The following is a 20575-nucleotide window of genomic DNA, read 5'->3' on the forward strand; positions in this document are numbered from 1 at the left end:
GACAACCAAAATCAATTTTAACTGTCTCCAAAATCTTAAGCTCTAGCCTCTACCATAATTTTTAGCCCTATATTTCCACTGCTTATTTAAAATAGAATTCTATCTCCTTTCTCAATCCTTCAACTTCTAAAAATTGGAAAAATTTAACAGTACTAACATACTTATAGTCACCTTGGCAGGGAACCCTGAATTCATCCTTGATCCTCCTCCTCCTTTTACTTCATCCATCCAACGGGTGCCATGTTTTATTTGGTTACTGATGCCTCTGTTCCCAATGCCACTGCAGTAAAACAGGTACCTAATACCCTTTGCTTAGGTAACAATAAGCTTCTAAACAGAACCTCCATTTCGTGGGGCAACCCTGGTGGCTCAGCGGTTTGGCGCCACCTTCGGCCCGGAGCGTGATCCTGGAGTCCCGCAATTGGGATCGGGTCCCACGTCGGGCTCCCTGCATGGAGCCTGCTTCTCCCTCTGCCTGTGTCTCTGCCCCTCTCTGTGTGTGTCTCTCATGAATAAATAAATAAAATCTTAAAAAAAAAAAACAAAAAACCTCCAGTTCAAATCTCCTCCTACAGCGTACTCCTATACTGTTGTCAAATTACATTCTAGAGCCGGGTTATGGGTGTATCATGCTCCTGGTCCAAAATAACTCTATCCTGATAGTCCAGGCCCTGTTATTTGATTTCAGTAACTTTAAAAAACTATTCTCCCCTATTTACCCTCATAGATTATATATTTAAGACAAACACAGTTTCCTAAAGGTATCTTTGCCTTTTCTGTCTCCTCTTTTTGCTCGTAACATTTATTTTGCCTACGGTAACATTTCTCTGTATGTCCAATCTTATTCAAGCTTTAAGGCCTACTTCAAATGCTGTTATCTCGGGCAGCCCGGGTGGCTCAGGGGTTTAGTGTCACCTTCAGCCCAGAGCCTGATCCTGGAGACCCGGGATCAAGTTCCACATCGGGCTCCCTGCATGGAGCCTGCTTCTCCCTCTGCCTATGTCTCTGACTCTCTCTGTCTCTCATGAATAAATAAATAAATAATCTTTAAAAAGTAAATTGCTGTTATCTCTAAGACAGCATCCTAGGACTCCCACGACTAAAAGCAAGTGCCTTTGAATTTCTTTCTTTCTTTTTTTTTTTTTTTTATTTATGATAGTCACACACAGAGAGAGAGAGAGAGAGAGAGAGAGAGAGAGAGAGGCAGAGACACAGGCAGAGGGAGAAGCAGGCTCCATGCACTGGGAGCCCGATGTGGGATTTGATCCCGGGTCTCCAGGATCGCGCCCTGGGCCAAAGGCAGGCGCCAAACCGCTGCACCACCCAGGGATCCCTGCCTTTGAATTTCTACAGGACTTCAGTATGATTGGACTTTTCTAGGGCAGTGTTTGCTAACTTCTAACTTGTATACAAATCTCCTGGAAATCTTGATAAAATGTAGATTCTAATCCAGTAGATATGAGCACCTGCATTTATAACAAGATCCCAGGTGATACTGACACAGCTGGTCTGTGGACAAATTGTGTATGTCAAGGAACACACCAATTCTGGTTCATTTGTGAACTATTTTTTACTGACTCTGCTTTCCTATAAATGAAGGAAAGATCCCTGTTTCCCACTGCAACTTGTATAGGAGATATCCAATAAACATTTGTAAAAAAAAAAGGAAAAAAAAACAGTGTATAATCTGTATGTTTTATAAACTACAGGCTATCAATACATTAATGGGTTGTAAGCTCTATGTATGTGTATATAATATGCATATATAATTGAAACCATAAAATTGAGTTAAATGGGAAAAAACAGTATCATATGTAATAAGGGTAAATATTATTTTATAAAACTTTTGTTGCTATATACACACATATACATTTGCATGTACTGGGTCAAAATGTAAAATCTATTCTTCATGTGGGTTTTTGGTCAAGAAAGCTGGAAAATATATGTTATGGGTTGAATCATGGTGTCGCGCCCCCCCCCCCCCCCCCCACACACACACACAATATGTTGAAATCCTAACCTTAGTTAGACATTGGAGTTAAGCTGTCACAAACTGAAGAAAGCCTGGGACTAGCTTCAGAGGGAGCACAGCCCTGCTACTACCTTGATTTTGGACTTATAGCCTCAATAATCATGATGGAATATATTTGTTTTAAAACACCCAGTTTAGGGCAGCCTGGGTGGCTCAGTGGTTTAGCAACACCTTTGGCCTGGGGTGTGATCCTAAAAACCAGGGACTGAGTCCCATGTAGGGCTCCCTGCATCGAGCCTGCTTCTCCCTCTGCCTGTGTCTCTGCCTCTCTCTGTGTGTGTGTGTCTCTCATGAATAAATAAATAAAATCTTTAAAAACAAAACAAAACAGGGATCCCTGGGTGGCGCAGCGGTTTAGCGCCTGCCTTTGGCCCAGGGCGCGATCCTGGAGACCCAGGATCAAATCCCACGTCAGGCTTCCGGTGCATGGAGCCTGCTTCTCCCTCTGCCTGTGTCTCTGCCAATCCCTCTCTCTCACTGTGTGCCTATCATAAATAAATTAAAAAAAAAAATTTAAAAACAAAACAAAACAAACAAAAAAACCCACCCAGTTTATGGTAGTTTGTTATGACAGCCCTTGGAAACTACTACAACACAGAAGATACATTTTAAGTCGTAGCTCAAGTATTTTTTTTTCAATTTCAGAATTGTAAAAGAATAGAGTTATGAACGAAAATATTATGGCCACATGTATTTTAGCCCACAATAAATATTTTCAGGAGATTCTACAAAATGTAACTTTTTAAACATCCTCATATAAAGTGATTGATCTCCCCTAGTTATTCTTCATTACATCATCTTATTTATTTATTATAGCATCAATCACAATATATTTTTATACTGTGTTTTTTTGTTTATTCTGTTTTCCCTACCAGAAAATAAGTTCTGTGAAGACAACTCTTGCTTCTTACCATATCCCCAGTGCCTGGCACATAGCAGGTTTTCAATAGACACTTATTAAATGAAAAAAAGAAAAGTTCATAAACTAAACTACATACAGAAGTATTAAATGCTATTGTTATTATCCTATATCTTCTTGTTTCTCTTTCCCTTCCAAGAAAAAGCCCTCTGATAATGAAGAGATTTCAAATGTAAAACTATTTTATATAGTCTATAATAGGATTGGCAAACTACAGCCCATGGGCCAAATCTAGCCAGCTACTTGTTTTATTAAATAAAGTTTTGCTGAAACACGGGCTCACTCACTCCATTATTTATTGTCTAAGTCTACTTTTATACTATGACAGCAGAGTTGAATAGCTGCCAACAGACTGGATGACCTGCAAAGTCCAAAATATTTAATCTGATCTATAAAACAGGCCACTCTATTTTTAACTATATATATATATTTATGCCATGTTTGGCATCTAATCATACGTATTCCAAAGATTATAAGTAAAAAATATTGGAAGTAACTTTCACCTTATTGTAATTCTTGGCTAATTCCAACATCTCTTTTACCACTGATTCATTATGTTTACAGTGTTCACTGTAGTCTTGAAGTGTCAAACCTTCCATCCAACTCTTCTTATGCAAATTTAGCAACATCTAAAAAAAAAAAAAAAAAGAAAGAAAGAAAAAGTAATTATTTTCCTGTATGGAGGATACTTCCTTCATTTGTCTTAAGAAACAATTTCACCAAAAAACCTTCAGAATTAATGAGCTTAAAATTGAATTTTATTAACTTAAACTTGAATAAGGATTCACCTAAATTTATATTAATAAAACCTAAGGAGTATTCTAACACCATGTATTTGCTGTCCTTCTGCCTCAAAGGCTATTTTCCTTATCTTTGCATGGTTTATGTTTCTCATTTCCTTAGAGATAGATGCCTTTCCCCACTATCCTGTATAAAAAAGTCACCTCATACTATCTTAAACATCTGTCTTCCCTTAACCTGCCTTATTATTTTTAAAATACTATCAACACTTGAAATTTATTATTGCATTTCTCTCACTTTGAAAAAAAAAAAAGAGTAGCTTTGCCCTGTTGATTTTAAGATCACCAAGATGTAGATTCAATAATACCTTATATATCATAACAGACATTCAATAAACATTTGTTGAATGCACAAATGAATGAATGAGTATGTGAAGCTACTATGTTACATACAAGGTCTCTAATACTCCCATAGCCCAGCTTTCGAAGTCCATGGTAAGGAGGTAAATGCCTCATTTACTGAATAACTTCATTTAAATCTTTCTGAGCCTCAATTTACATATCTAGGAAGTAAGGGCTCATACTAAATACTCTCTAAGTTTCTTTTCTAGTATTCAATCTGTAATTTTTAAAATGAAAACTTCATTACTGTCAGAATGAAAAGTCATGAAACTGGTTAAGAAATCACAACTTTGTCCAGTCTGTAATCAAATCAGCAAACTGGAATCAGATCACAGAATTAAACACCTTAGTTCACTGTTTCTCAAATTGGACTCATCCTGAGTATATTTTTCTTGAAGTTCCTAGGTTTTCAAGTTTAGAGTCTTAAGAGAGTTTTTCTTAGACTTATAACTCTATAAATGTTCTCTAGTTGAAATTGAATTTCTTTAAAAGACTGAAAAATATTTTGTAAACAAAAAATAGCTGTTGCTTTTACTGTTAGAACCAGTATATTTTGTGAGATCCACAACTCATGATCTGAAGATACAGCTAGAAGTGTCGAGTTTAGTTAAGAAAAACTGCTCCACTTGCTTAGAGTTTTGCAGTTATATGTCATACAAAGTTTTTTTTTTTTTTTTTTTTGTATGCTAGAGAATATGCTGCATGTCAAAAATTACCTGAGACCGCAAGACACAAAGCTCCAAATTCCTACATTCCCATTCAGGGGCTCAGAGGGACAAGAGTAGTTTACCAAAAACTGAAAAAAGCCTGCACAAGTAACTCCAATTTCTTTGCTTTTCATCTTCTCCACTGAGAAGTATTCTAGAAAATATATCTTTGGGAAATTTTGGTGCAGCTGCAACTATATATGTTATAAAGGTACCTATAATTAAGAACTGAATTTTCCTACCACTTCAAAAGCAAAGTTCTCACAGAGCATGTGGATATTCCTATCATGAATAAAGAAGGATTCCATTGTTACCCTTGAGTAAGTCTGAAGGTAAGTATATAGCTTGGTGGCATAAGAGTAAAGGCAGGGCTTCTGGTACTATAAAAGCTCCTCAAAAAAAAAAAAAAAGCTCCTCAACTGAGCTACTAGGAGCATAATCATATCATTAATTAACTTATATAGGTATTTATGTGTGTATGTTTTATGCCAAGAATAGTAGCTAAATTTTAGGGGCATCAAAAAGGGGGAAAGGTTGATTTAACCAGCCAGATATTTCCAAACAGATATTAGACTGATAAAGTATTTATGTACGTGAATAAACTTTTCAGTTTGTATCTGACTGGTGATCCTTTTCACGGTCTGTACCTATTCTATAAAAATTAAAAATAAGTGTTAAAAATATATTTCAATCTATCAACTAAATCTATCACAGTAGATACAATCTTTGGGACATAGGCAAGCAGCTGGAAGAAAGCTTTATGGCTGTGTCCCCCCTTGGGCCAAGGAAAAAACGGGCGGGCTCCTGTAGACCCTCACTCCTCATCATGCTCAAGGTGAGTTTACTGGTGGCTCTGACCTTTTAAAACATGGTTTATAAAACTTAAAAAAACAAAACAGAATTCTTCTTTCAATGAAAATCTTATACAGTACATTCTTCCCCACAATATATAAATGACATTAAAAATGGAGGCCATCTGGTTGAAAGACGAGGCAATATGGACAGCTCAACTTATTCTACTTCCCAGGCATCTCATGTATTAGAATCCCCTTCTAAGGCATCTTTATGAGGAACAGTTTCGATCAGTTAAGAAAGGTCTTATTTACTACTGATTACTTACCCTGTTTGGACTTGAGAATCACATAGGAACCAAAACTTACTGGCTAGCAATAGTACTCGATGTTCTTAAAAATTATTTTAAGTCTTTATCAGAGAGAAATACAAAAAGCTAATTTGGAAGATGACTAATTGTAATAGTAAAGAAAAAAAAGCAGTTCAGATTGTAATTTCAAAAAGCAAGAGGCAGACTTAAAATATTTGGCATTAGTTGAAATAATTCTAAAATAGTAGAAACAAAAGAATGCTAACCCACCAAGGTACTAGGTAGTTTTTAAGGTAACCAAATTTAAAAACTGCCTAGTATAAAAAGCGATAAGAATCTAGCTTTAAATATCTAAAACACCTTTTGATTAAAATTTCCCTTTTGATTCACCTTTAGTTTACCCTATGTAAAAAAGGTACTTTTTAAGTACTACGCAATTACAATCTCATTTATTCCTTTCAAATTTGGAAAGTTCCAAAAAGGCATTTTATTGGAAAAAGATAATCAGAAAAACACAGAATGAGGAGAAGATTTTTGTAATTAATCATAAAATCAAACAGAAATGTTTGTTTCCTACTTATTCTCTTATTCTAGCACCTACCAATAAGGTAAAATATCTTATATGTCCAATAAAATATTCCTTTATTTTATGTTCCCATAATTCATTAGGAATGAAAAAATATTTGAACACATCAATGAAAGAAATCAACAATTCAAACTCAAATATACTAGGTAATAGTTTAAATGGTCTGAAAAAGGATTTCCCCCCTCTCTCTAATATAAAAATTTCAACTTACCTTCTGTTCCAGTTCATTTTTCCGATAGTTAATAGTAATGGAGTAATAGTGTCTGTTTAGTCCATGAATTAATGCCTAAATGATTAAAGATTAGATAAATGATTAGATAAAGGACAAATTAACATTTTTGCATGTAAAAAATAAGTTTGAAACCATTGACCAAACTTATCTTCTAAAAAAAGGCTTTAACCTATAAAGATTAAATGAAAATATTTATTTTTTTTCTTCACTACAAGTTTAGAAGTGAGGTTTAGAGGTATGGGTCATATATTCTTCAAAATATCATGCACAGCAGCACAAATTCAACAGTTTCAGTAGTCTTGCTCAGAGTCAGAGATAGGGTCTGACCCCATCATAATCTAAATTATAAATTAATTATTCATAATTTATAAATAATAATAATTTAAAAGTCTGATTTTACAATATCGGGGGGGGCACTTTGTTACTTCAAAAGAAAATCATAATAATACACTTATTTTTTCACCCATGACTTAATGTAGGATCTCCCTTTTTTCTTAATTCAATTCGAATAGATTCAAATAATTGTGTCCCACATATGTCTCCAAATTAACAAAGTGAAGTTGGTTCTTTATTGGGTCTATTTATATTTACTTCATGATCTTATCCAGTGACAGGCAATCTCACTAACCAGAATTTTTTCCACTGCACTTGACTTCTAAGACAAACAGGCAGATCATAATAAAAATTTAAGCTAATGACATGGCTTTATTAAGAAACAATAACCCTGCCTGTGATGAAATCCATTCACAGCTGCTCAAATATTGAACTCTGGCAACAGATGTACAAATGTGGTTCAGAATGGTACTCTGGGGGACCCTATCAACCCAGAAAGACATGATAGTACGGAAATACACCTTGGACTTACTTTCAACAAGTATAAAAACAATAAGGGCTTTACGGTTAGCTCAAATATGAAGATAAAGCTAACCAAAACTACCACTCCACTCTCTATTTATTGGACTTTTATAGCGAAAGGCGTTAAGGTGTTGAGGTAAAAGAAGTAGGCCTAGAAGGAGGAAACATTTAGTGAGTATCCAGTATCTGCTTTACCTATTAGGTCTTCTAATCTTCCTAACAACTCAGTAAGGTAGGCTGATTCCATTTGTATTTTGATAGATGAAGAAAATATGACTGAAATCTTAATTTGTCCCAGTTTTATATAGCAAGGCAAAGGTGGGATTTGAACCCAAGTATTTCTGACTCCAAAGCCCATGTTTTTTCTACCGTAGTATGCTACAGTGTATCTCAGAAATTCTTGGATTAAGTCTTTATACTTTAAAGGATCAGGATAAAAACAAAACATAGGCAGTCTTATTTTAAAACTCTGCTAGCAAAAAATCACTCCACCAAGTACTTGTAACATTTTAGATATGTATCTGTAACAATCCATTCCTATCCTAACATCTGCTATAATAAAATGGTTGATGTACAAAATTAAAGTACTAAGTATATCTATTAAACCCTTATCCATCTCAATAATCATCAGGAGTAGTGAATCAAATTTCAGTGCTCAGAAATGCTGTGCAGATCAAGTAGAATTAATCCAGGTTTTCCTTAATATGTACTCGTATTTACGTAAATTAGGAAGTGTATCCCCTGGGTGGAAGAATTAGAGAAGATACCTAGTCCTCCCAGTGGATAAAGCCTGACTGGAGAGTGAAACTTGCACTAGATTTCAGTTACTAACTGCCCCCTCATCGAAGCACCTTTGTGCAATGCCCTAACTGCATAATTCTCCATAGCAGCCATAAAGCTAGTAAGGGCTATCTATGGCTAATAAATACAGAAATAAGCCAATGGGCCCAGAGTCCACATTCTGGAGATTAACTATACTGCTCAAATAGATACAGTTTGGTATTTGAAGGCAATTACCTATACTTGATTTTTAATGACATCATTTAGATAATAGCAGTTAAGACTAACATGGGCAGCATGAAAGATCAGCAGGTGTAATTATTTTAAAAATATGTAAGTTTAAATAAAACGATATCCTCAAGCAGTCTTCCAATTTCACTTACTCACCTGCTGTGTACCCCCAGTACATTCCAAATCACAAGTAAATTGGCCAAGTACAGGCCTCCCTCTACATGAGCCCAAAAAACACAGCCTTGGTGAATAACAAATTCTCTCAAATTAACCAATTTAGTTGACAAGTTGAGGCAGCATATGCCAAACAGAAGATTAGTTTTATCAAGAGAGAGAACTAACCTTTTGGAGGAGTCAAACTGCAAATTAAGCAGAATATACTAGCAAATGCCATAGCATGTCAGGCAGATCAAGGAGAAAGTTATATAGCTAGGAAATTTCTTAAAATATCATTACTTAACTTTTTAATTTACACTTAACAAACATATGATGGACTTAGGAAAATTCAGGCAATTCTTCATTAAAACAGGATTTGTTCGCAACTCATTCACACTAATTGGCTATTTAAAATTTGCAACAGTTGATTCTTTTCTATAATATTATATACCGTGGGCTAAATAAGCTTTCAGTGGCTGACCTGGGAAACCAGTCACCTTCTATAGCCCTGTTTCTAGGACAGTATGTTTTAAATTCACTAAAAGCGGTGAGGCTTATTTATTTACTTCTTGTATATCCTGACCCTTGTTTTCTTTGCTCAAACCCTGCCAATCATTGAAGAAGGAAGTTCTGCCTAGATTGGTACTCATTTTCAGTCTAAGGGCCTATTTTAGATAAAGGATGGTTTGGAGGACCACAGACAAAGGGGAGTTTTAAGATCCTGCTGATTAACTTCTTGGTTATTTCTATGCTGTTTTAATCAATCTGTAGAAATTCGTCATTTTGTTAGTATGACAAATCCAAAACACTTAAGTCTACAAATAATCATTACAGTGAAATCAACTTCAAAATCAATCACTATTTGAATGACTTATCCTACTGTATTTACTCATTCATGTGATCTAGATATATCTTTGAGAGACCAGATACTTAATCCCAATGAATGTTCAGATTGGCTAAACCATTATAGCATAAATCACAGTGAGAAGGAAAAGTAAAAAACTTATAACAATAGTGATGTGGGATGTCTAGGTGGATCAGCGGTTGAGCATCTGCCTTCGGCTCGGAGTAATCCCAGAGTCCCAGGATCAAGTCCCACATCGGGCTCCCTGTAGGGAGCCTGCTTCTCCCTCTGCCTATGCCTCTGCCTCTCTCTGTGTCTCTCATGAATAAATTTTTTTAAAATCTTAAAAAACAAACAGTAGTGATGAGCAAAGGTGGTAGAAACGGAATAAAAATGTAAATAGTTAATAAGAGGCAGTCAGCTATCAGGTTGGAATGAACTGTATAAAACCATATTTTATGTAAAGGGATTGCTAACAACAGATCTTAAAATAAGATCTTTTACTTAAATGGCTTCTTATATAATGACTGTGTCAAATAACTACAAGCAACTAAAACCTACCCTCATCATATTTCATTGATACTGCCCAGACTATTGAGAAGAAGTTAAAATTGCATCTCCATATACTCACTCCTATGGAAAAGCAGGCATATTATAAAATACACGGCTTATGAACTGTTTAATAATAATAAACTTTTTTTTAAGATTTTATTTTATTCATAGAGACAGAGAGAGAGGGGCAGAGACACAGGCAGAGGGAGAAGCAGGCTCCATACAGGAAGCCTGGCATGGGACTTGATCCCGGGTCTCCAGGATCACACACCAGGCTGCAGGCGGCGCTAAACCGCTGCACACCGGGGCTGCCCAATAATAACCTTTTTAGAGGTTCTTGATAGGTTAAAAAAAAAAAAAAAAAAAAAAAAAAGTTCCATGCTTTTAAAAAAGCAAAGCATGTTTATTTAGATCCAAGGATAAGTCTGTTTGTCTTATATTATTTCACACTGATAATAAGGTGAAAATGTGGAGCTAAATAATATCCCTTAGATCATATTTTTAAATGGAGCTTTCTTCATATAAGTATAATAACTCGGAAAAGAAACAAAATGTGTTTTGTTGTTCCCTCTACAGTGGAGAACTGGGCAGAAGGCAAAAGAAGAGAGTTTCCACTTAAATACTTTTTGTACCTGTTGAATTTTGAACTAATATATTATCTATGCTTAAATTAATTATTTAATTAATTAAGTTCCCAAGTATAGTATAAAGAGCCAGGAGCCTAGATTATAAATACCAGTTCCTACATTAACTCACTACAAAGCCTACGAACTTTCTGGGTTCTCTGTTCTCTCATCTACATAATGACCACAATGGTTTCTTCCAGGGCAACTGTTTTATAACTGTTCATTAAGCACTGAAAACGGTATTTTTCAAATAGCTTAACTCTGTTAGACAATGCAGTTGTACCCAGGGCTATACTCAGAGGCTCACAGTCCTTGCACAATGCACCTGTGCATCAATAGTTACTAAATTTCTAAGCAGTTGACAACCCAATCTTTACTTATACTATGGCTCATAAGGATCTGGAATACTTTGAACAGTTTTTAAGTGAAATGGTTTAAAATGTTTAGTTACTAAAATAAATGTTTGTTAATCACCAATCCTATACATTTGATACTGGTCAAATGTTCTAAGTACAAAATAATACTAAGTCTCATATATTAAAACAAAAGTCTAGAATGTAAGCATTATACTTTTGCCTCCCTTTCAGGGTTATTAATGGCTTCTCTTACTTAGAACCTGAATATTAATGTAAACACTATTAGTTTTGTTTTGTGGTAGATATTTCCAACACTGTTTTAGTGCTTTAAAAATAAAATTTTCTGTAATATATGTTTCACTGTAGAAAGTTTAAGAAATATGGAAAAGGAAAAATAAGTAAAAAAATTCCATAATCCCACCACCAAAGGTAATCAATACTAACATCTTGGTATAGATAGATAGGCACAGATTATAAAACATGTATTTGCAAAGAGAAGAACTTGTATATCCTATTTTATAATCTTTTTCTTAACACGTTTTAAACTTTCCTCAAATTATTAAACAGTAGTCTACAATATAATAATTCCCCCACTACTATAATAGTAAAAAATCAGTGTTAGAAAATCAATAGTGATCACCAGCATAAGTGCTGATGGTTGCTGTCAGATTTCTATCTCTACTATTAAAAAGCTGGTTTAGGTACAAGGCCTCTCTTAACACAAACCTTCAAAATAAAACCCTTTCAGAAAGGCTTCTGATCCCTGAGTCCAAGATTCTGCTAACATATATTAAAATTCTATTATGAATATTAACTTCAGGTTCTTCTGGGTTGTTTTCTTTCTAGCTTGCCTTAAAAAAACTAAGAAATAGTTTTAAAGTGTGGCTTTGTTCTATTACTTGTTGGCTTGGTCCTATTTGAGTATTTTAGTATTGAAATTGTCTTAAAACTATAAAGCACCCAGATAGAGGTCATTCTGATGGGCACCACATAAACTGTGAAATAAACATATTTACAAATTTTAATTAGAAGGCAAAAAAAAAAAAAAAACTAAAATGAAAGAAAAACAATGATGTAGCTATTAGGTCCTCTTAACTTGGGTTTGGAATTTGCTCTATAAGGTCCACCTTAAGTTACAGACTCATAAGGTAGGACTAAAAAATAAAACTGGACTGTTAGAGAAAAAATAACAAATTTTAATATTGATTTTGCTCAATTTATAAAGTTAAAAAGCAGGGTTTACACTTAAAAGATGAAATCAGCAACAGGTGGCTGTTGAGTTGCAATTAGCAAAAAACTTCTGGCAGAAATATACCATGTAGTAATCACAATGACCTTGGATTGTGAGATGCTACTTAACCTTTGGCAAAAAAATAATGAAGCAGTATGATACTATGGGGGTTTATAAGAAAGGTCATTATCACAGGCTAAACAGGTCCAATAATATATTCTCCTGGAACATACAAGCATGGGCTTGTCTGTACCCAATCAAAAACACTGGTAGCTTATTTCATACTCATTAAACTTTGTAGTTTTTCCTGACTTGTAAAACAATTTTATTTAAAAGCAGCACACCTCATCCTTAGAAACAAAATGTTTCACTTTGACAAAGATTTCAGATGAATGACTGCTGTAAAAGTAAGCATCTAAAGGTGTAAAGTTATCAGAGTGTAACCCACGCTTAACCATGTTTAACTGTCAAAGCCACAACTCCCCAAAGACAATCATATGACAGAGCCAGGCTTCAGAAGGCAAGAAGCAATAGCTACTATAATGTCTTTGTCCTATGTGTTCTATTTAACCAAACATGGTATTTCTGTCCATTTAATTAATCTTCAGAGAAGCAATTAACTATATAGACACAGGTTGTGGTACATTAAAAAACATTTAAAATAATCTTTGCAGACAATAAAGATTTGTGTAAAAACAATGAGACATGTAAATGATACAAAAAAAACATTAATCGCTCGGGAGGATATTAAATGACTGCATAACTGTAATAATGGTGGTTGATGTTATTGGAAAGAAAAAGATATAAATAAAAAGTAATAATATAGATATATATTGGATGCATTTTAAATGTAGAGATTAAATTTTAAAAAGGCAGAAAATTTTAAGTGCCATTTACGAATTGTTTGTCTCTTAAAGTATACCAATTTTCCCATTTTTAATGCCATGAGAAATATCTAACCAATCAATAATGATATCCCCTAATGCACTCTACCCAAAACTTGTATTAGTCCTTTACTACAATGTTAACCATGCAAAGCCATAAGGTATTCTCAAGATAAAAGGCTCTCATATGCTCCCTTAAAGGGTATACTCAAACTATGTTAGGTAAGTTTAAAGAGGCCACTAAAAACAGACTCATAAGTGAGCAAATCTAACTTATGGAAGTGTTTCCATAATCTTCTCAAGCACAAGAAAAATTAATTGCAAACAAATTAAAATGCTAAGTATTAGATATTAAAATGGCCATTTATAATAGGCTTTAAAATGTAAAACAGAGTTTTAACACATTATCAAATACAAAAAAAAAAAAAAAAAAAAAACAGGCATTACCTGGATAGATGGCTTGTTTAAATGACCCAGATTTGAGGTTGTTTGTCTTGGTTCATGTCCTAAGACCATCATATTAGCATTGATCAATCTGAAGGCATCAATAACAACCTGTAAAAATAAGGTGTCAGGTCAATTCTTTTTAAAAAAGCAAGTGATGATGCCAAGCAACAGTGGACAGGCATGATCAACTTGCATCTGTTTCTGGCCTATTTCCAGAAAATCATTTAATTATAATATTAATAAAAAAGAACCTCCTGCTGACTGTGCCATCAGCACACCACCCTCTATCTTGTAATGTAAGGTGACACCAATTATTGCAATTTTCATGAAGCAGTAAAGAAAAATATTAACTTTGCATCTTTATTATTGAAATACATCATTACTAAACTTCCACACCAAACAGCCTCCATTGGTGTGCATATGTTTGTCACCTAAATTTTACCTAATCAAAATGAATGACAAAGAGAAACTAAAACTGAAAGTGAGCACAAGCTAAGGGACCACATGTAAAGCCCAGCCCTGTCACATCAATTATACTACCACAGTACTTGAAATGACAACAAAATTACAGCCAGAAAGGCACTTGCTCCACGTATTCTCTTCTAGTCAGATACCTTTTACTTCTTGTGACTATAAAAGACTTTATACCTTGTCTGATGGCCTTAAATATCCAAGCCACTGTCAAGAATAGGAGGAGGCAAATACAAGAAAACCAAGGTCATCTGTGCTTTAAAAGCCAGGAACATGGTATAGAATGAGACAAACATAAGTTCATAGTAAGGAAGTAATAATAGGTACCCTTCTTTTTCTATGTGTATTCACTATATCTGTATAAAAAGAGTCCAAATTCTTATATGATACAGTATCATCTATTAGCTCTTATATATTAAGAGATTTAACAAGAATCATATATTATCCTAACACTTTTTTTCTGTTCGTCATCATGGATTTGAAAAAACTCGTCAAAGCTTTTAAATGTTGTAAAGTTTTATATAAAGCAAGCACTGGGACTTTAAGACAGATGCTTCTTTCTGGGAATTTAAATCAATTGCCTAGAGAATAAATTCAATACTTCTGTCACATAAAAAAAATCTTAAAGCAGAATAATATATTTTTCTAGATTTGCCTTAAAAGTACTTAAACCGTGATTTATTAACATTATAAAACCTACCATCAACTAGACTGTTTTCCATTTCTTTGTAGTTTGCGTATAGCTGAGTAAGTATAATTAAGCAGAAAATCAAATTTATTTTCAAGTTAAGCCAAATGAAATCTAATCAAGTCTGAAAAATCTGTTTGTATATGTACACATGCTGTATACTAAATAAGATCTAAAGAAAGAAAAAAGTTACCCTTTCCAAAGGCTACCATTAAGGGTCAACAAACAGTACAAAGGATACAAACTTATACCAAAGCATTCATTACAAGTGTCCACTCTGGCAGGCCAAAAAAAAAAAATCAACTCTGAGTTTTGCTTTTATTTCTAACAGTTTGAATTTCCCCAGAGTCCTCTTGCCTCAAAATAAAACCAACTATCCCCAGAACATACATGATTTAATAGTCTGTGAAAACTCCTTTTTCTTTTTATACAATAACTGCAATTCAGACTTAACTTTCACATTTATATAAAAATAAATATGGCCTACATTTATACTTCTTGCTTGTACTTAGATTTTTTAATCATTTATTTTCATGAAACAATAAAAATAGGTACTAATATCAGACATGCTTTAATCAGATATTATAATAATTTCAAACACTTGTTTAAAAAATACAGAAGTAAAATTTTCTATTCAAAAGCACATAAAATAAAATTAAGATGTAAGCAAAAGGAGAAAAATGACCATTTGAATAAGATAGGTGTAACTTAAATAAGTAAGCGCAGGATTAAGAACTGCCACCATTTAGAGGGGACTTGGGTGACTCGGTCAGTTAAGCTTCTACCTTCAGCTCAGGTCACAGTCCCAGGGTCCTGGGATTGGGCCTCACGTTGGGCTCCTGGCTCAATGCGGAGCCTGCTTCTCCCTACCCTTCCTTCCCCCTCCACCCTCCCCCCCACCCTGGTACACTCTTGCTATCTTTCTCTCAAATAAATAAAATCTTTAAAAATTTTAAAATTAAAAAAAAAATTAAAACACTGCCATTTAAGTACTCCAGTATTTAAGTACTCGGGTAAATTTAAAAGCAAAGCATCATTTTGGCCCAAATGATTTTAGAGTATTTTGATTCCATTTTAAGATTTCAATAAAATCATTTGCAGGAAAAAAACTATCCTATAAAACTATGAAAATTCCATCATATACCACAACAAAATATCTGTATACTGTTTTATATTAAACACTTTCAAACTAAAACAGCAGGCAGCTATTTTACATGCAAAAATCTCCATAATATTTCTCTGGAATATTATAAGCAGGTGTGAAACCTCATAAAAAGGAAATGAAAATACCAGCTAAGTAGGTATTATCATCAGTTAGAAACAAATCTAAAATTTAAAAAAAAATAAATTATATTAAAAAATGAGAAAAAGATTTAAAAGCAATATATTGTTTAAGTATTAAATGATGGCCTATGTGAATGACATGCTTAGATTGATGATTCCTGAGTAGCAATATGATAGCCAATAGAAAAGAATACTTTAACTACACCAAGATTAAAGGAATTTGCTGCCATTGCTATAGCAACTGTCTTAAGGAAACTAACATGTTCAACAACCTGCAAACCAAAATTAGATTTAGTACGCAATAAAAATATAAATATGGCAATATAGTCTACATTTCAATTTCTGTACAATTTTATAATTGCCTTTTGCACTGTGAGAATAAGCAGGTTCCTTCTTTAGAGCAACCTATCAAAATAGACTCATTAATGTCCAGTGCACTAATGAGCAATGGGTGAAGAAGGTGTTAATTATGCCACAGTAAGATTCAAGAAAAAGCCCTGGTGAGCACTTGGAGGTGTGTTTAAGCTGAAGGCGTTTCTCCATGTTTATGTATTTACAGCATGATGCAACAGAATGACAGCAAAGTGGTCACTCCATGATAAGAAAGGAAATCTTAGATACAGTATACTGGCACAAGGAACCCCCAAAGATTAATTAAGGTATAGGGAAGGGGACAGGGGAAAGAATCCATTTTTGGAGCTAGGTAAATTTTCTAAACAGTTTGTTTTAAAGTATACATACACTAAACCAGTCCAGTTTATAGCTTATAAATCCAAATAGTAATTTAGCCAAAAAACTTTGCACAAAAACTACTGCATCAATACGTAATAACAAAAACTTCCAAACAAAAGTATAAAGAGTATTTTCAGGAATGTGATGGTAGACTTTTATAATTCCTTTCCATGCTGAAGTCCTATATCCCACACTGAATCCACACTGTATCTCCATCCACCAGCCTGACCATTTAATTTTTTCTGGTACAAGTGCCTTGAGACTTTTCAGAGGTCACTGCAACAGTAGACAGCTTATAACAAAACCATTAGCAGTTTGGCTAGCTTAGGGAAACCTCTTACTTTCCTTTTTTGTTTATTATCACTGCATGAATCTGCAGCATATGATAGTTTATAATTTCTCAGGCTTGTTAAATTCATGTTAAAGGTCTGTTTTCTTGTTGAATAAATTTTGTTCATATAATGCTGCCTATTTCATACACTCAGTCTTTAATAGCACCTTTGGTCTATGCGCAACTCACAGATCAAAACAGAGGACTAAAATAGGGGTTGATGATGCTATTTACATGTGTGATTCCTGCTGTCTTCTTGTTAGTAGCTTTAATATAATAGAAGACCTTGTCTGTTTTGTAATTAACACATCTTTACTGGAGAGATATTTGGAAGTGATTGCTGTGAATATACTGGTTAGTAAAATAAACACAATCACACACCACTTTCTGTTATCAGACAAATTTGTGAATTGTACACATTATACTCCAGATCAACAAACTGTGATATAACAGCCAAGTAGAAGACACATATTTATATAACCCTTTATTTTTCTGAAAATATGTATTCACTCTGACCTTGCAAATATAATTAGCTTGTGGGATGTGCAGATTTCAGTACCATGGTTGCTTTACTAATTGCAACTCTTGGAAATAGATACTAAATATTTGGAAGCTGCCAATACAAAATAAAAACTGCATCTTTTTTGTACATCTGTCTTAGCTTATAAAAGCAAAATAGTTTTAAAAACAATACTGTGTTCCATATTTATTCCAAGCACACCCAAGGGTCAAGGACCTATCATTTCATTTTAATAATGAATCTGGTTTAGGACTCAAAACTGTAATTATTTTTCAAATTCAGTTTAATCCATAATTTTTTGGCTCCTTTCATGAGTACAGTACAGTTTACCCAATATGCTATTTATTTTCAAATTCATATTTTTATATCAACTGCTAGGTCACTGAAAGACCAAATTTCTAAAGCACCAATCTATGTTTCCCAATTTTTACATCAAAGGAGGCTATATTGTCAAGTTTCAAATTACTTTAATACAAAGGTGTCTGAAAGAAAAATGCATAAACACTTTTGGCAGTAGTTACTATAATTATAACCTCTCTATCTCTGTCTATCTTTTTTAACAGTAGCTGCCTCTGGCATTTCTAATTGCACTTAGATTGAAGTCAATGACTGCAGAAAGTGCTTATAAATAAACTGAAATGATTTTTTTAACAAAGCTTGAAAGAAAAATTTTAAGACCTTGAAATCAATATCAAATATCAAAAAAAGAAGAGAGCTGTAATTCAGTTACCAGTGGTTACATATTTAAAAACAAAGTCTCTAAATGACTATAAAAAATGGTAGGTGTAGAAAGAAAAGCAGTACTCCGTATCAAATACCCTTTATCACCTAGAAATGACCTATTATCAACTGCTTAGGGTGTTTCTAGATTCTTTAAAAATTAAGGGTGCATGTGACCTGGGAAGTACTGCTGGGGTTTGTGACCCTTTCGTTACTTCTGCTGCCATGCACTGCCAGGCATCTATAAGAGAAAAACATCTTCTGTCTCTTGTAAGCCCACAGCATAAAAAATTCAAAGAAATCTTACTTTTTATGCCATTTCCAATGAAAAGCACTAAGAACTAAAACTGACTCATGCCAAATGCATATCACTGAATTGCTGTGATTTCTTAGTCTCAAGTTTGCAACACGGAAATTATTTATAAAATGTCAATTTTAGCTCTGGAAAAGAAATTCCTATGTGTATGTACATTTTCTTTCTTCATCCTTGGAGAACTGCTTACTGTAGCTAGAGATCTGTAGTACAACTTCAATATACTGGGAGAAAAGGGGGATGGGGTGTAACTAGCATAATGTACTTTTTTTGACAAGTGAAGACATGCATCAAAATTCAAACAGTAAAGCCACAAGTTCTGAACATGTATGCTTAATGAAAACAAACGGATCTTTAGAAACTAGTATGGCAAAAGGTAATTAGACATTTTTAGATTCATAAAACTTTCACAAAGTAAAGTTCAGCAGAATTTTTTAGGGTATGCATGTAGTCAGTCTGATATAGGTACTTAAATACTTGAGACACTAGAGTCAGAATCCTGCCTAAGTTACAATTCTGGTTCTACCACTGGCTAGCTCAGCAACCAAGGATAAGTTATTTACGCTCTCAATGTCCCCCATTTGCTCATGAATGACACCTCGCAGAGTTGGTGATAAGATTACATGAAATACATGTATATCTGCCACTGTAGTTCTTAATGTTATTAACTGTGGCAGTCACAGAGCTGCCCAGCTCAGACCTCTTTTCAACAGAACCTGCTGCAGAGAGCGTAGTTGACTCACCACCTCCACATGCTACACCTTTGGATCTTCTGGGAGGTCACCCCAGGTCATGTTTCCTTTGGGCTGCTCCCAGCCAAAGACTGAGCAAAGTGGGGGTACTAGAAACTAGCCATTCCTGCCAAATAAAGGATTCCTCCCCAGGGCAACTTTGTCTCAAGGATTTCCCATCAGTCTGACTGAAACTTTCTCAGAAACATGCTGTATAGTCTGATACTATACCTATCTTCCCAATTCCACCCAATTTCCAATTCTACCCTCCCTTTCTCCTTCCACAGGGTCACACCTGTACTGCTTGTCCTCTTTATCCATCATGAGTATTTACCCTAATAGATCTCTTGAATAGTTAACCCCATTTTGGAGTCTGCTTCTTGGAGCACAACTGACCTGGTAAACAAAGCAGAGTCCTGCTACTGCAATACGGTGTTAAAGTTAGAAAAGGTTACTCCCCAAACTACTTCAGAATTATAAATTTGGCATCCACAGATATTTGACATATAAAAACATCGACAGAAAATTAGGGAGAGGGCACCTGGCTGGCTCAGTCAGAGGAGCATGTGACTTAATCTTGGACTCATGAGTTCGAGACTCTCATTGGGGGGTAGAAGTTACAAAAGGAAAAGAAAAGAGAAGAGAATGTTAGGGAGAAATATTTAAAGATATCTATTTCCTTAGGAAAATTCCTAATTTTTTAAAAAAGATTTTATTTTATTATTTTCTTTTTTTTCAAGATTTTATTTATTCATGAGAGACACAGAGAGAAAGAGAGGGGGTGAGGGGAGAGAGGCAGAGACAGAGGCAGAGGGAGAAGCAGGCTCCATGCAGGGAGCCAGATGTGGGACTCGATCCCAGAACTCCAGGATCACCCGCTGAGTCGAAGGCAGACGCTCAACCGCTGAGCCACCCAGGCATCCCAGTTCCTAATTTTTTTAAAGTATACAGTTATACTAAATATTATTATCTCTTTTTAAAAGTAGCAATACGGGACACCTGGGTGGCTCAGCGGTTGAGCATCTGCCTTGAGCCCAGGGCGTGATCCTGGAGACCCGGGATGGAGTCCCACGTCAGGCTCCCTGCATGGAGCCTGCTTCTCT

General features: G+C 34.7%; 1 protein-coding gene across 3 annotated transcripts in view; it reads right to left on the reverse strand.

Annotated features, from left to right (window-relative positions):
* The window catches only part of PSMD14 (proteasome 26S subunit, non-ATPase 14), a 102764-nt gene that overhangs the window by 10083 nt on the left and 72106 nt on the right, over positions 1 to 20575 (reverse strand). For all 3 annotated transcript variants that reach the window (XM_072811395.1, XM_072811397.1, XM_072811396.1), the window contains exons 8-10: positions 13683 to 13790; positions 6700 to 6774; positions 3455 to 3580 (exon numbers count right to left, since the gene is read on the reverse strand). In XM_072811395.1, coding sequence (XP_072667496.1) covers positions 3455 to 3580; positions 6700 to 6774; positions 13683 to 13790 — 309 coding nt within the window. The remainder of the gene's footprint in view (positions 1 to 3454; positions 3581 to 6699; positions 6775 to 13682; positions 13791 to 20575) is intronic.

Source organism: Canis lupus, chromosome 34, assembly GCF_048164855.1.
Source record: "Canis lupus baileyi chromosome 34, mCanLup2.hap1, whole genome shotgun sequence".
Classification (NCBI taxonomy): Eukaryota; Metazoa; Chordata; class Mammalia; order Carnivora; family Canidae; genus Canis; species Canis lupus.